Below are 12849 nucleotides of genomic sequence, written 5' to 3' on the forward strand. Positions count from 1 at the left end.
CATGATGCAGAGTGGGGTCTTTGTAATTTTGGTTACAGGGATGTGCCACACAGACCTTTGATGGCTGACTTACCATTTTTCATCACCATGTAGCAGTGATGTCAGTGTGCATTTCATTTATATTATAGGCACAGCTTCAAGTAGCTAGTGGACACTTAAAGCGCTGAAGTATGCACATGCGCAATGACGCGCAATAGATGCGAACATGGATCAGCTGCCTCAACGCATCACGTCACTGCCACATATCAGACTGAAAAATTATGCCTTTAAAAGGAATAAAAAGTAGTAAAAAGTAGTGACATCTTACCATAAATCAGTGATGTACAGTGGCATAGATTTCTTTTTGACATGGGGGGATGGGGTTGAAAAAAAGTATAGTGAATCCAGCACCTTTTGGTGCTCGAAAAGCAAAGCGCTCGAAAAATTTTGATATTTTTACCGGGTTAAAACTGAGCTAAGTACCACTTGGAGAACCAGAAATTCTCATATGGTTTATCTGGACCAGTTTTGCATGGGGAACAAGAATTTCTTGGGTAAAAAGCCCGTAACCTGAGAACTTTTCCGTGAGGGCGCTTTTTTCAAAATGGCCGCCAAAATCCAATATATATGGTTAAATTAGTCACTTTAGGGCATATTTGACCAGATTTTGATTTTATTGATAGCAATAATGTACTAATAAGTCAGGTTATTAATATGAAGGTCACAGGAGGTCACAGCTGAGGGCGCTTTTTTCAAAATGGCCGCCAAAATCAATGAAAAACAGTTAAATTAGCCAATTTAGGGGCATATTTAACCAGATTTTGGCTTTATATTGATAGCAATAATGTACTACTAAGTCAGGTTATTAATATGAAGGTAACAGGAGGTCACATCTGAGGGCGCTTGTTTCAAAATGGCCTCCAAAATCAATGAAAAACATATATATGGTTAAATTAGTCACTTTAGTGGCTTATTTAACCAGATTTTGATTTTATTGATAGCAATAATGTACTACTAAGTCGGGTTATTAATATGAAGGTAACAGGAGGTCACAGCTGTGGGCGCTGTTTTCAAAATGGCCGCCAAAATCAATGAAAAGTAAAATTAGTCACTTAAGTGGTATACTTCATCAGATTTTGGATGTTGTTATTGATAGCGGTAAAGCATTACTAGGTCAGATTATTAATACGGAGGTAATAGGATGTCACAGGCAAGGGTGCTTTTTTTCAAAATGGCCGACAAAATTGAAGGAAAGTATGATATCAACGAAAAAGTGTCAGGAAATGTTTCTTAAGTTGAAAAAAAGTAATAGCTGTCTGTGACTTTTTGCGTGAAGGATATGAAGCGCCAGCGCCTGCTTACATGGCGGTAGTAAGGATATATCTGCAATCTATTTATCTTTTGAAAACGTTCGATCAAAGATATCGTATCTTGCTTCATTGACATCTTTGCCCTTCACTCCGTATAGAAGTGAAACGTACTCCTTTAGCTCTTTGCATAAACTTTCTATCGGAAAATCTAATACTCCAAAGTGCAGAAAGTGTCCACAAAATTTGGCTTTGACTCCAGAAGTTTCCAGCACTGACGTTTCCCCTTGCGAAAAAAAAAAGCTGAGTTGTAATCAGTGAATGCATGAAATCCAATCAGGGATGACTTCTGAGCTGGCTGTTAATTCAATATCGCTCAATTTAAAGGCCTTTGTGTCACAAAACAAGATGCTATTTTGATTCTCGATCTTAGCAGTAATCAGGAAGCATACAGTGAGGAATAATAACGAGGGTATTAATAGTAATCATCCGTTCACATGCGGGAGACATAGACATTGCAGCCATTGCTTTATCCCATTTCATTCATGATGGAGACAGAGTAATTCTGGACACAAACACTGGTAAATACAGGACGGCATTGGAGTATTAGATTTTCCGTCAGAAAGTTTATTCAAAGAGCTAGAGGAGAACGTTTCACTTCTATACGGAATAAAGGACAAAGATGTCAACGAAGCAAGATACGATATCTTTGATCGAAAGTTTTCAAAAGATAAAAATATTACAGATATATCTTTACTTCCTCCATGTAAGCAGGCGCTGGCGCTGCATATCCTTCGCGCAAATTTCATTACAAGAGAGTAGAGAGCAGCAGCCGATGTCACTGTATACGATGGTGGAAACATTGTTGACAATGGGTGGAACGAAAACATGGAACCTTAACCTAAGTGGGTTGAAACGGTAATGCCTGAGGACGTCCAAGAACTATTGGTAGGAATGCATCAGTGAAATCATGCAAAAACGGACAATTTATAACACTGTAAGCAACACTTTTGCGGCATTCTAGTGTACAAGTTGCCTTTTGGGGGTCTTCTTTAATATCATAAAGGCAATTCTGGTAGTCATCATTGCAGCCATTTTAAATCAGAATCTACATTTACCACCCTGAAGTACTTCATTATAAGTTCAAAAAGTCAAAGACAACTATTACTTTTTTTCAACTTAAGTAACATTTTATGACGCTTTTTGTTGATATCATACTTTCCAGTTCAAATTTTGTCAAAAATTTTGAAAAAAAGCACCCTCGCCTGTGACATCCTATTACCTCCGTATTAATAATCTGACCTAGTATTAAGGCTTTACCGCTATCAATAACAACATTCAAAATCTGATTAAGTATACCAGTTAAGTGACTAATTTAACAATATATGTGACCGTACAGCACGAATGAGCCGTAAATGTCCTCAATTGTATTCTGAGTTACAGTGTAAAATGGGCATGAAGGTCATATCCATAGGTATTTCAATTTGGTGCTACGTGTATCTCATTCAATTGAGGTACCTATGAATACGACCTTCATGCCCATTTTACACTGTAACTCAGAATACAATTGAGGACATTTACGGCTCATTCGTGCTGTACGGTCACATATATGCTTTTCATTGATTTTGGCGGCCATTTTGAAAAAAGCACCCACACCTGTGACCTCCTGTTACCTTCATATTAATAACCTGACTTAGTAGTACATTATTGCCATCAATAAAATCAAAATCTGGTTAAATATGCCCCTAAAGTGACTAATTTAACCATATATATGTTTTTCATTGATTTTGGCGGCCATTTTGAAAAAAGCGCCCTCAGCCGTGACTCCTGTCACCTCCATATTAATAACCTGACTTAGTAGTACATTATTGCTATCAATAAAAATCCAAAATCTTGTTAAATATGCCCTAAAGTGACTAATTTAACCATATATATTGGATTTTGGCGGCCATTTTGAAAAAAGCGCCCTCACGGAAAAGTTCTCAGGTTACGGGCTTTTTACCCAAGAAATTCTTGTTCCCCATGCAAAACTGGTCCAGATAAACCATATGAGAATTTCTGGTTCTCCAAGTGGTACTTAGCTCAGTTTTAACCTGGTCTATTTAAAGCTAAACTGATGAAATATGGTGCAAAAGAGGAATAAATGCGCGCGAAGCGCGCGGAAATTTGCACTTTTTGGGCTAAAATGGGCAAATATGTGGTCAGAAACCTATATTCAGGTGTCAACATTGGCGGGGGGGGGGATGATTGTATGGAGCATCCCCTGGCAAAATATTGGGGGGGGGATCTACGCCTATGTTGATGTATCAATTGGACTGTACTTTTTGCCGGACTTCGGGACTCAAACTTGGACACAGAAGGTCCAAATTAGATCCATGTAAAATGTGAAATGATTATCTAAAAATGTCAAAATAGATCTCAAATGTGATTCAAAATTTGTTGTCATAATGATGATGATGATGATGATGATGATGATGTTATTTTTCTATAATGTATTTGAATACATTGCCCAAGTTTACTGTCATGGTGGTTTAGGCGAGTCTTAGTAGTTTAACTAGGGTATGGAAATGACACCTGTACGGGGTGGGGTTTGATAGTCTGACCACAGCATTACTGTGCAGCAGCTTGCAATTCTCTTTACGAAAATGGCAGTGTACATGTATATTTATGAAATATGGTTCAAAATTCTCTTATTTCAGCAAATTAGAAGCAAAATCTAGAATTTTTCTCAATTTTTTGGAATGTTTTACCCAATGACCCATTTTTCCAAAATGTTATAATAAATTACTTACTTTTGGTGCAAATTTATGTCAATTCACACCGTGGCAGGTGAAAAACAGGTGAGGCCCGACTTAAGTCCGGAATAGGACCAAAGTGTCGGCAGACATGCAAAGCGCAAATTTAATGGCCAGGGGTCATGGGGCAATGTTCCAGATGGGGGTCCAGGGGGCGAAGCCCCCGGAAGCTCTAGGATTTTTGAGATGCAAAACCATCTGCCCCCCCCCTTTCAATAACTAAAAACCATCTGACCCCCCCTTTTTGCCTGACAAAAACCATCTGACCCCCCCATGTATTCTCCCGGCCCCCCCTCCGGTGGAAATAATGAACGGTCCCTAAATAAGAATTAATTCAATTTTCCGAGCAACATTTGTTTTGCTCATATAATATGATATAAATAAGAATAATCATATGGTTATGTGTACGACCTTTCTCGTTTTATACCTGTCTTTTTCTGTTTTTAGGGTCTCTTTTTACTCCTTTTGAACTTTCCCGACTTCAGTATGTCGGGGTGCACGTGTAGCATCTATTTTGGTACACAAATCTATAAACACACTGGTTTTAATTCACAATGGCTTTGGTATTTTGGTATCATTTAGTTGTTTTATGATGTTATAGGACAAGAATGTTCAAATAAATTTAATACGGTGACCTGCTTTATAAGCGTGTGTGTGTACACCGGTAGTGATATCATGGAAAAACAAGATACACACGAATTGTAATGACAAATGTTGGCACTCAATTCTTCCTCTATACATCTCTTAAAAAATCATAGATGACGAATTTCTAAGAAAATATCAGTAAATCCCTGCAGATAAAGAATCTCAAAACATAACTTAGTTGCATGTTTTCTTGATTAAGACTAATTTTGAGTTCAATACCGTCAGCCACCCCTAATTCATTTCCTGACCCACACTTAAATTGGATTCATTATTGCGATTATCCAAACATTTTGAAAAAAGAAAACAAACCAAAAAAAACCCGATGAATATCCGTGCAATTTTAGTGAAAAAAAAGAGCAATCAAAACATTCAATGATTTGGTCTTGCCCCTTCCATAAAACACATACTCCTCACAGGAAAGCATTCCAGAAAGCATTGCTGGCAGCTCAGTATTATTTTTCCATTAACACATTCATTGCTATAACATTGAATAATTTATTGCACAGAGCCTTTACCGTACAAAAACTACATGCATATCCATGCTCAAGATGTTTAATGATTGGTTTCTATTTTACTCTATAAATAATTTTAAGATGAGTATTTATTACCAATGCTAGTAATAATAGTTAAAACTATTATTACTAGCATTGGAATTTGTAATCTTGTGTTATGGAATAAGTACAGATTTGTCAAACTTCATGATGTCTACAATATTAGTAATCGCAAATCTATGAAAGTGAATGTAAGATTATCCAAGAATAAAAAAATATAGCTGCTACCACGCTGAGATCACACAAAACAATGTCTATTTTGTGTAAATCGCCAAAACTTGACATTTTATGTTACAATAGACGGTCTTTATTTTATTTTAACAATATGTAGGGATTTGGCTTTTATCTCCGTTTATACATGTCAGTACAGCACTTGTTTTCACAAGGCTGATAAAGCATGAGATTTTACTAGTACCTATAAATCACTTATAAAAGATTTCGCAATTGTTATCTTTCAATCTGTTATTTAAATATATGAATATTGAACACAACTTATAAATCTCTTTAGATCCTGGGCCACCTACTAGAGTTGAATTTGATAACATTGGACAGTTCTCTGTGAGAATTACATGGAATACACCAAGTGTTACCAATGGACCAATTGCATTTTATCGAATTGAGCTTACATCGGATGAAGGTAGAAGGATTGTAGAAAGTAAGTGACTGTGATTTATGTGAGGATTTAATCTTTGGTACACTCAATTTATTATTGCTAAAATACAGTTTTCCATGTGTACCACACAAATCAATGTCTTCAATTGAATAATTATAAGAGAGCAATTGAGTGTAGTTGTTCTATACTGTGATATTTTGTACTTTTTACTTAATCTCTGTAACAAAATAAACCTGTAACTGAGTATAACAGTTTGATTCCATTAATAAGTATACATGCATATACGTATGAAAAATGTGAAAACTTATCTCTATGTTTATACAAAAACAAGAAAGAAAGTCAGACTGGAACACAAGTCTAAGCATTAATGCCGGGCATTAATGTTGCTCTTCAGAAAGCATTCCCTCGCCTTGCACCGCTGAGGTCCCGGGTTCAAGCCCCGGCCGTGCCCAAGGATTGTATGTGAATTTGGTTTATCCCGATTCCATGCTCGCTCTCGCAGGTTTTCTCCGGGATCTCCGGTTCCTCCTACTTTCAAAAAATCGGTGATTAGTTGTTTGGTTATCAAAAAACTTCCTTCACCCAATGAAATTTGGGGAGCTGCACAGAAAATTGGTGGATGTTACAATCTAAGTGCGGATAGGTGTGCGCAAGGTTCGGCTGCAACTGGCCTAGGTGATGCGATCTGATTGTGATGACTCACCATTGCAGTGTAATGGGCTGCACCTGGTTTGGATTCCAGAGGGGGTGTGCCTGTAAGAGACACAGCCATCAGAAAAGGACCAGCTCAGATCGCGCGCCAAATAGGTTTGTAGTTCAGAAATTGCATTTTTTTCCTCAGCCTTGAAAAAAAAACCAGACAGAGCTGTGAATCGAACCCGGGACCTCCCTGTTGTAAAACTCAGTGCATTACCACTGAGCCAAGTAACTATTAGCTGCGAGAAGTTTGATAGTAATCCTTGATATTGCTGAATAGAATAACTCGATACTTATAGCCCTATTTATCTAAAAATAGGGCCTATAAACTAGGAATATGTGTGAAATGGCTATCAATCGATCAATCAATCAAGTTTTCATGTTATCAACAATCAATAATAAACCGATGAATCATGAAATATTATTAATTAATTACTAATCTATGAAATAAAGAAATAAGTCAGTAAATAAACAAATAAATAAATAGGCATAGGCCTAAATAAATAAATAATAAATACATAATGCAAAAACGCAGTTAGTATTTCAGGTACAAAATTCTATTATTCTATTATTTATAATTTTCTACTATACGTGTACACGCAATCAATAATGGGTCTTTCATCATGTTCACTCAATAGTTAAACTATACTATATCCCTGTAGGATTATCTACTGACCAGATGCTAAAGTGGATGCTTTAACATTATCCAATCAAGTGTACATATCAATGTCATAGTAGGGCATTATACAAAGAATGGTTAAAGGTCAACGTTTTCAAAGAAGTAAAGTATAGAAGTAGACGCAAGCTTTCGTGCGGGAAACATATAAAACAAGTCATGGCCTTTTTATGAGATTTGATACGGCGCCGAAGACTAGAGCTATTCCATAATTTAGTCCGAAACCCTGTTTTCAGACGAAAATGTGTGTGTTGTTACAAGGAATTCAAAGTAATTTTATCATCAAGTGACCCACATAGAGGAATACGACATCTAATCTGCATTCTGTTGTCTGCAAAAGCCGACGACCAGATAATTTTCTTAATTTCATGATAAGCTTAAATTGCATTGAAAACGCCAAATTACAGTCACAAAATATATAATATTAGTAAATCACCAAAGCGAATGGTAACGTAGGAATGTGGAAAAGAAGTACAATAGCAATAACAAAGTATGTGCCCAAAGAGTTGTCTTTAGCATGTCGCTTTTTTGAAATATTGCCAAATATATCAAATTTTGGAAAAACGCCCCAAAATTTAAAACAAACACGAACCTTCCAAAATAAATAGATATTCGCACTCGGCGGCCCAGTCACTACCTGCCGCTGTGATTTGGGGTAACTCGTTGCTTCCACTCTCCAGATACCTGTACTTCCAAGTTCGCCCATACCCCATGCCTTAAGATCTGGAAAAAGGTGCAATATAAATCCGAAATTTATTTTAATTTTATTAAACTGCCGAGTACATTCACCCGTTGGTAGGTTTCTCTTTAAATTTAACTCTCATTATAATACTTATACTGAGATCATTGTCTGCACTAAGGCTTTGAGTTTGACTGTTTTACTAAATCTTGAAAGTTTCCACTATATTTTTCAACAACATATATAACCAATCATGTCAAAAAACAAAATGAATATATCAAGGGAGAACAAATGATTAATTGTGTTTTCAACTGAGAGAGAATTGTCCCAGGTGAAAGAAGAAATAAAACAAACAAACAAAGAAACAACCAAACAAATATATCTGCCTCTTTTTGGCAGTGTATTCATCATCATCCTTTTATTTCTCCACTTTATTTCCTCCTGCTCTTCATCCTCTTCGTTATTCTCCTCGTCAACGCTCTCCTCCTCATTATTAGTAGGACATATAAGATAACAAATCACCTAAAACCAAACCCTGTTTTATCCTAAGTACTAAACCAAATGTTTTGATACAATTTATGAATTTCAGCTGCAAACAATGTTCCTATGGAAGACATCACTGGCCTCCTGGCAGGTACAGAATACAGTGTACTTGTCAGAGCCGTCAACACAGAAGATGGTCAGGAGTTAGAAGGCATTCCATCTGATGCGCAAACCTTCATAACAGCTCCAGATAGTAAGTTTTAAAATCCTAAATCAGTTTGTCTATTCACGGAGCCTTCTATTATAGCTGCTATTGTGATTGTTTTGTTATTATAGCTGTTATTTTGAACCATTTTTTATTGACAATAAAGTTTACGTTGAATCATTATATTCCAAAACTACCAATTTTATGGTTATACATTGATTTAAGAATTGTATGCATATTTACACCTGATGATTATAAGATTCGGACAAGATAGAATCTTTGATATAAGTTCAGCAGGCGATTCTTTGTAATGTTGAGTAGCGAGGTGAGTAGTTGGTGTCGGCAGCCCAATCGTCCCTAAAACATGTAAAAGGAAGTTTACTTTCACCTTGTACAACATTTACACCAAATTACCAAACAACTGACTTGACTATAAGATGCTTCATATATGCCTGGTATGCTGATAACATCCCAGGGCAAAGACTTTAAGTAGGGATGACCAATGAACCATCAACTTGATTAGAACGCTCCCATAGACATGCAGGGAGCTCAACTGTGCACTGCTTGCACAGACATTTCTAAATTGATCTCATTCTTTTATTTTTTACTATTTTTCTGTAAAAATTGGGGAAGTGAATGCCAATTATATTTTGTAACTATCTTGCAAATTACAGCAACACAACTTATTTCATTTTTCTGTAAGTGCGAGTCAAAATTGGTCCATCGCCACAGTGCGTTTAATTGCCAGTGGCTGAGTTCAGCACTGCTCAAGAATGGCACAAAATATTCATGTCAATAATTTCAGGTGAAAAACGTGGTCTACTGAGCTGTAATTTGGCAGAGTTGCCAGTAATACCTCTATCATACCCTCTGTAAAAAGGAAAAAAAATTGAACAAGTAGATCTCGAGTTACAAATTAAATCACCAGCTTCCCTTTAGAATTTCCATACTCCTTTCGAATCATGCTAAGAAGACACCTTTCTGAACATAAATGTGAAGTTTCGTGCTTATTCGATGTATTTTTCACCTGATTTCAACCCTAAACATTTTCTTATATTTAGGCCTATACCATCTACAACTTGCTGCTGGCTATACCTTGTTTAGAACTTTCAAAAGAAGTACCTGAATGTGCAGACATAACTGTTTCAAAATAGCCCGCGAAAGTCATGCAGGTGACTCCGAGGTCATGCATTGAATTGGTTTGAATGAAGAATACTATGGGAACCAGCACCTTTTGTTAGAAGTCACACATGAGCATGATGAGTGATTGTTGTGAATGAGTCAATGACCTTCAATGACACTGAAGATTTTGTTTGCATACACCTACTAATTGGTCATATTAAAACCAATAACATTGAAATTTTTGGTTGTGAAAAAAAAAGTTCACCTGGACTTAGTGCAATTTTGATTTTGTGCCATATCGGCCATCTTGGATGATTTTTGGCAAATGTTCTCTAAATGCATGATTTCAATGCCTCAGTTTGAAAAAAAAAAATAATTTATGCCATTGACTAGTAAAGTGCCATTTCACAAGAAACCCTTTGATACTTTCACAATATGCTTGTTTCATGTTTGCATATATGTTAAAATAAAGAAATATATAAAGGTAAATATATGCTTATGCCAATTTTGCTCCCAATTGCTATTTTTTGGACCTTGTCATTTTATTTCGTTCCAATGACCGGTCCGAATGGGAAACTTTGAAAATTCATAATTCGAAAAGTTTTTGTCCGATTTTGACCATTTAACCACCAAAATACTTCTGTTGATGAGTTCTATCCAGAAAACAATCTTTTGTAGCAATAGGGGCAACATGAAATTTTGATGGTTATCCCTACTTTAAGGATATCAAGGAATTGCAGGTGCACTCTCTCTCCTCAACCCATAATATGAGAAAGACCATCTGAACCAGGTTGGTGCTTTTCACCTTAGGAACCAGGAGTCAAATCGTCAGCTCAATATCACATGGTCTGGAGCCAAACTGCAATATTCCCCAAATCTAACTTGGCATCACCCTAGATCGGAGCCTTATTATACAAGCTACATATTGAGATGACACAAGCAAAAGTGAGTACACGCAACAGCATGCTTTGGAAGCTCACAAAATGGGAAGCAAGTTCAACAACTTTGCGCACAACAGCATTAGCCCTCACGTTTCTCTGTAGCCAAGTATGCATGCTCCCCATTTCTTCACAATATCTGTCGCTGCATCACTGGCTGCTGGCTGGCTTCAGTAAAGTGAAGCTTCGAGCAGTGGTCAGTAAAGCTTCGAGCAGTGGTCAGTAAAGCTAAACACCGGAGACAAGTCACATATGAAAGACATCCACCCTCATGACCACACCCAAGCCACTAGCTAACTGAAAGAGCTTCTTCAGTAGTGTACCACTGCTTGAGACAGCTAAAGAAGCAGCAAGACTCAAGATTTGGAAAGTAAAAAGTCAAGTCATCACACAACAAATGCTAGATGTGGCCAAACCCTACCACCAGGAGCCGAGGCACCATAGCATAGATGACAATGCCTTAGCCGCTCCCGCACTTGCGTTGGTTTATCCAAGGTAGCGATGAGAAGATAGGGCTTATACACCGGTCCGCCGAACTGTGAATGTGGCAATAAGACCTAAACAATGCAACACATACTGGAATGCCCATTACAAGGACCTAGCTTAGAACACCACGGTGTTACAAAAATGTGTTGATTAGTGGATGAATGTCACTTAATATCTAGTATAAATACACAGCAGAAGAAGATCTGATAATACCTCAATTAAACAGTGTCAATACTATGCAAGATGTTACTGAAAGTAAAATTGAAAATCATCCCAATGACTTGCAATCATATAATGACTTTGCTGGCATAGATACATCTGAAGGTCGTAATAATGTGCAATTACAATGTTAACATGACCCAAATTGAAGTTAATTTGATCTGGGCTGAAGCTGAAGAAAGATGTGCAAATTGTAATATTCCTGGTATCTTGGGGAGGGGGCAATTAGCATTATTACTTATTTGGACATCTGTCTGTTTGTCTTACTGATCCACCAAATGAACAGCAAACAAACATGAATTGGAGCAAGGAAGCCAAGTCAAAAGAAGTCTTCAAAAATGGAATGAACAAAACAGAAACCACAGCAACTGAAGTAACCAAAACAAGCATGTAGGGTTCTCTGGTCACGATGGTTAATAATGTTATTAGAGATATACCCAGATGAATGGAGACAATAAAACGTACACAAACATGACGGCCATTTGCAGTAGATCATGAATATCAATATTGGTCAGTGTTTCTGTCACAAAGCAAAACAGAATCTCTGAAACCCCTGAGAGTGAGGAGCTGGCGCTAAGTATAGCAAGTCTGAGCATACCAACTGAACATAAGAAGAAGATATGTCACTTTGATCACAATAGCTCATGCTTATTTCATTTTAATGCTTAAAAGCATTGCAAATTACTTATTCTTTAAGTATTAATGGTTATACATTGCATAGACTGTCTGACTTTTTGAATATTTTGCACAGAAAATCTCTTGACTCTCATTGTAAATTTTACATCTAAATTTTTATAATGTTGTTATAAATTTACAGATCCATCACCACCAATAGAAGTTAAATCAACGGAAGCTGGGACTGACTGTACAATCACATGGGAACCGCCTACAACACCAAATGGAGAGATCGTACAATATAAGGTTTGTAATGTTACTAGCTATTTTCTGACCAAATTTGGTGTGTCATTTCAGCAGTTGCAGGTGTTACCATTGTTTTTCTGCCACGCACCTTTGAGGATCAGGTGCCTAGTCTAAAAAGAAGCAGACCTATTATATGAGGATTATTCTAAACGCCCTACCTCAATCCTCATCTGCTTCTGTTAATAGTAGCACTTTCATATTTTTCATGATTAGGGATTTACTTATCTTGTGAACAAAATATAAAAAGTTAAAAGTAAAAATGAAATCCAGTAGAGCAGAAACTGCACCGATATCAACGAAATGAGTAGACCAAATTGAAGTGACCTTAAAATGTGGTCACTTCAGATTGCTTAAAATAAAGCAGACATGAAGACACATATTGACAAGGATGTAAAATGAAACTCAAACAAAACTACTGCTCTTTAAAAAAGAAACGATAAGAACAGATAACTGTAATCAAATTAAATTTTCTTCTTAAAAATGCTCAAAACACGTTTATGCACTTATTGCATGCCTTTATCAGAAGAAAGGGCT

At 36.7% G+C, this 12849-nt stretch overlaps 1 protein-coding gene across 1 annotated transcript in view; it reads left to right on the forward strand.

The window, feature by feature from the left end:
- The window catches only part of LOC140143825 (uncharacterized), a 111334-nt gene that overhangs the window by 83213 nt on the left and 15272 nt on the right, over positions 1 to 12849 (forward strand). The window contains exons 17-19 of the mRNA XM_072165943.1: positions 5786 to 5932; positions 8531 to 8677; positions 12212 to 12315. Coding sequence (XP_072022044.1) covers positions 5786 to 5932; positions 8531 to 8677; positions 12212 to 12315 — 398 coding nt within the window. The remainder of the gene's footprint in view (positions 1 to 5785; positions 5933 to 8530; positions 8678 to 12211; positions 12316 to 12849) is intronic.

This window comes from Amphiura filiformis, chromosome 1 (assembly GCF_039555335.1).
Source record: "Amphiura filiformis chromosome 1, Afil_fr2py, whole genome shotgun sequence".
NCBI lineage: Eukaryota > Metazoa > Echinodermata > Ophiuroidea > Amphilepidida > Amphiuridae > Amphiura > Amphiura filiformis.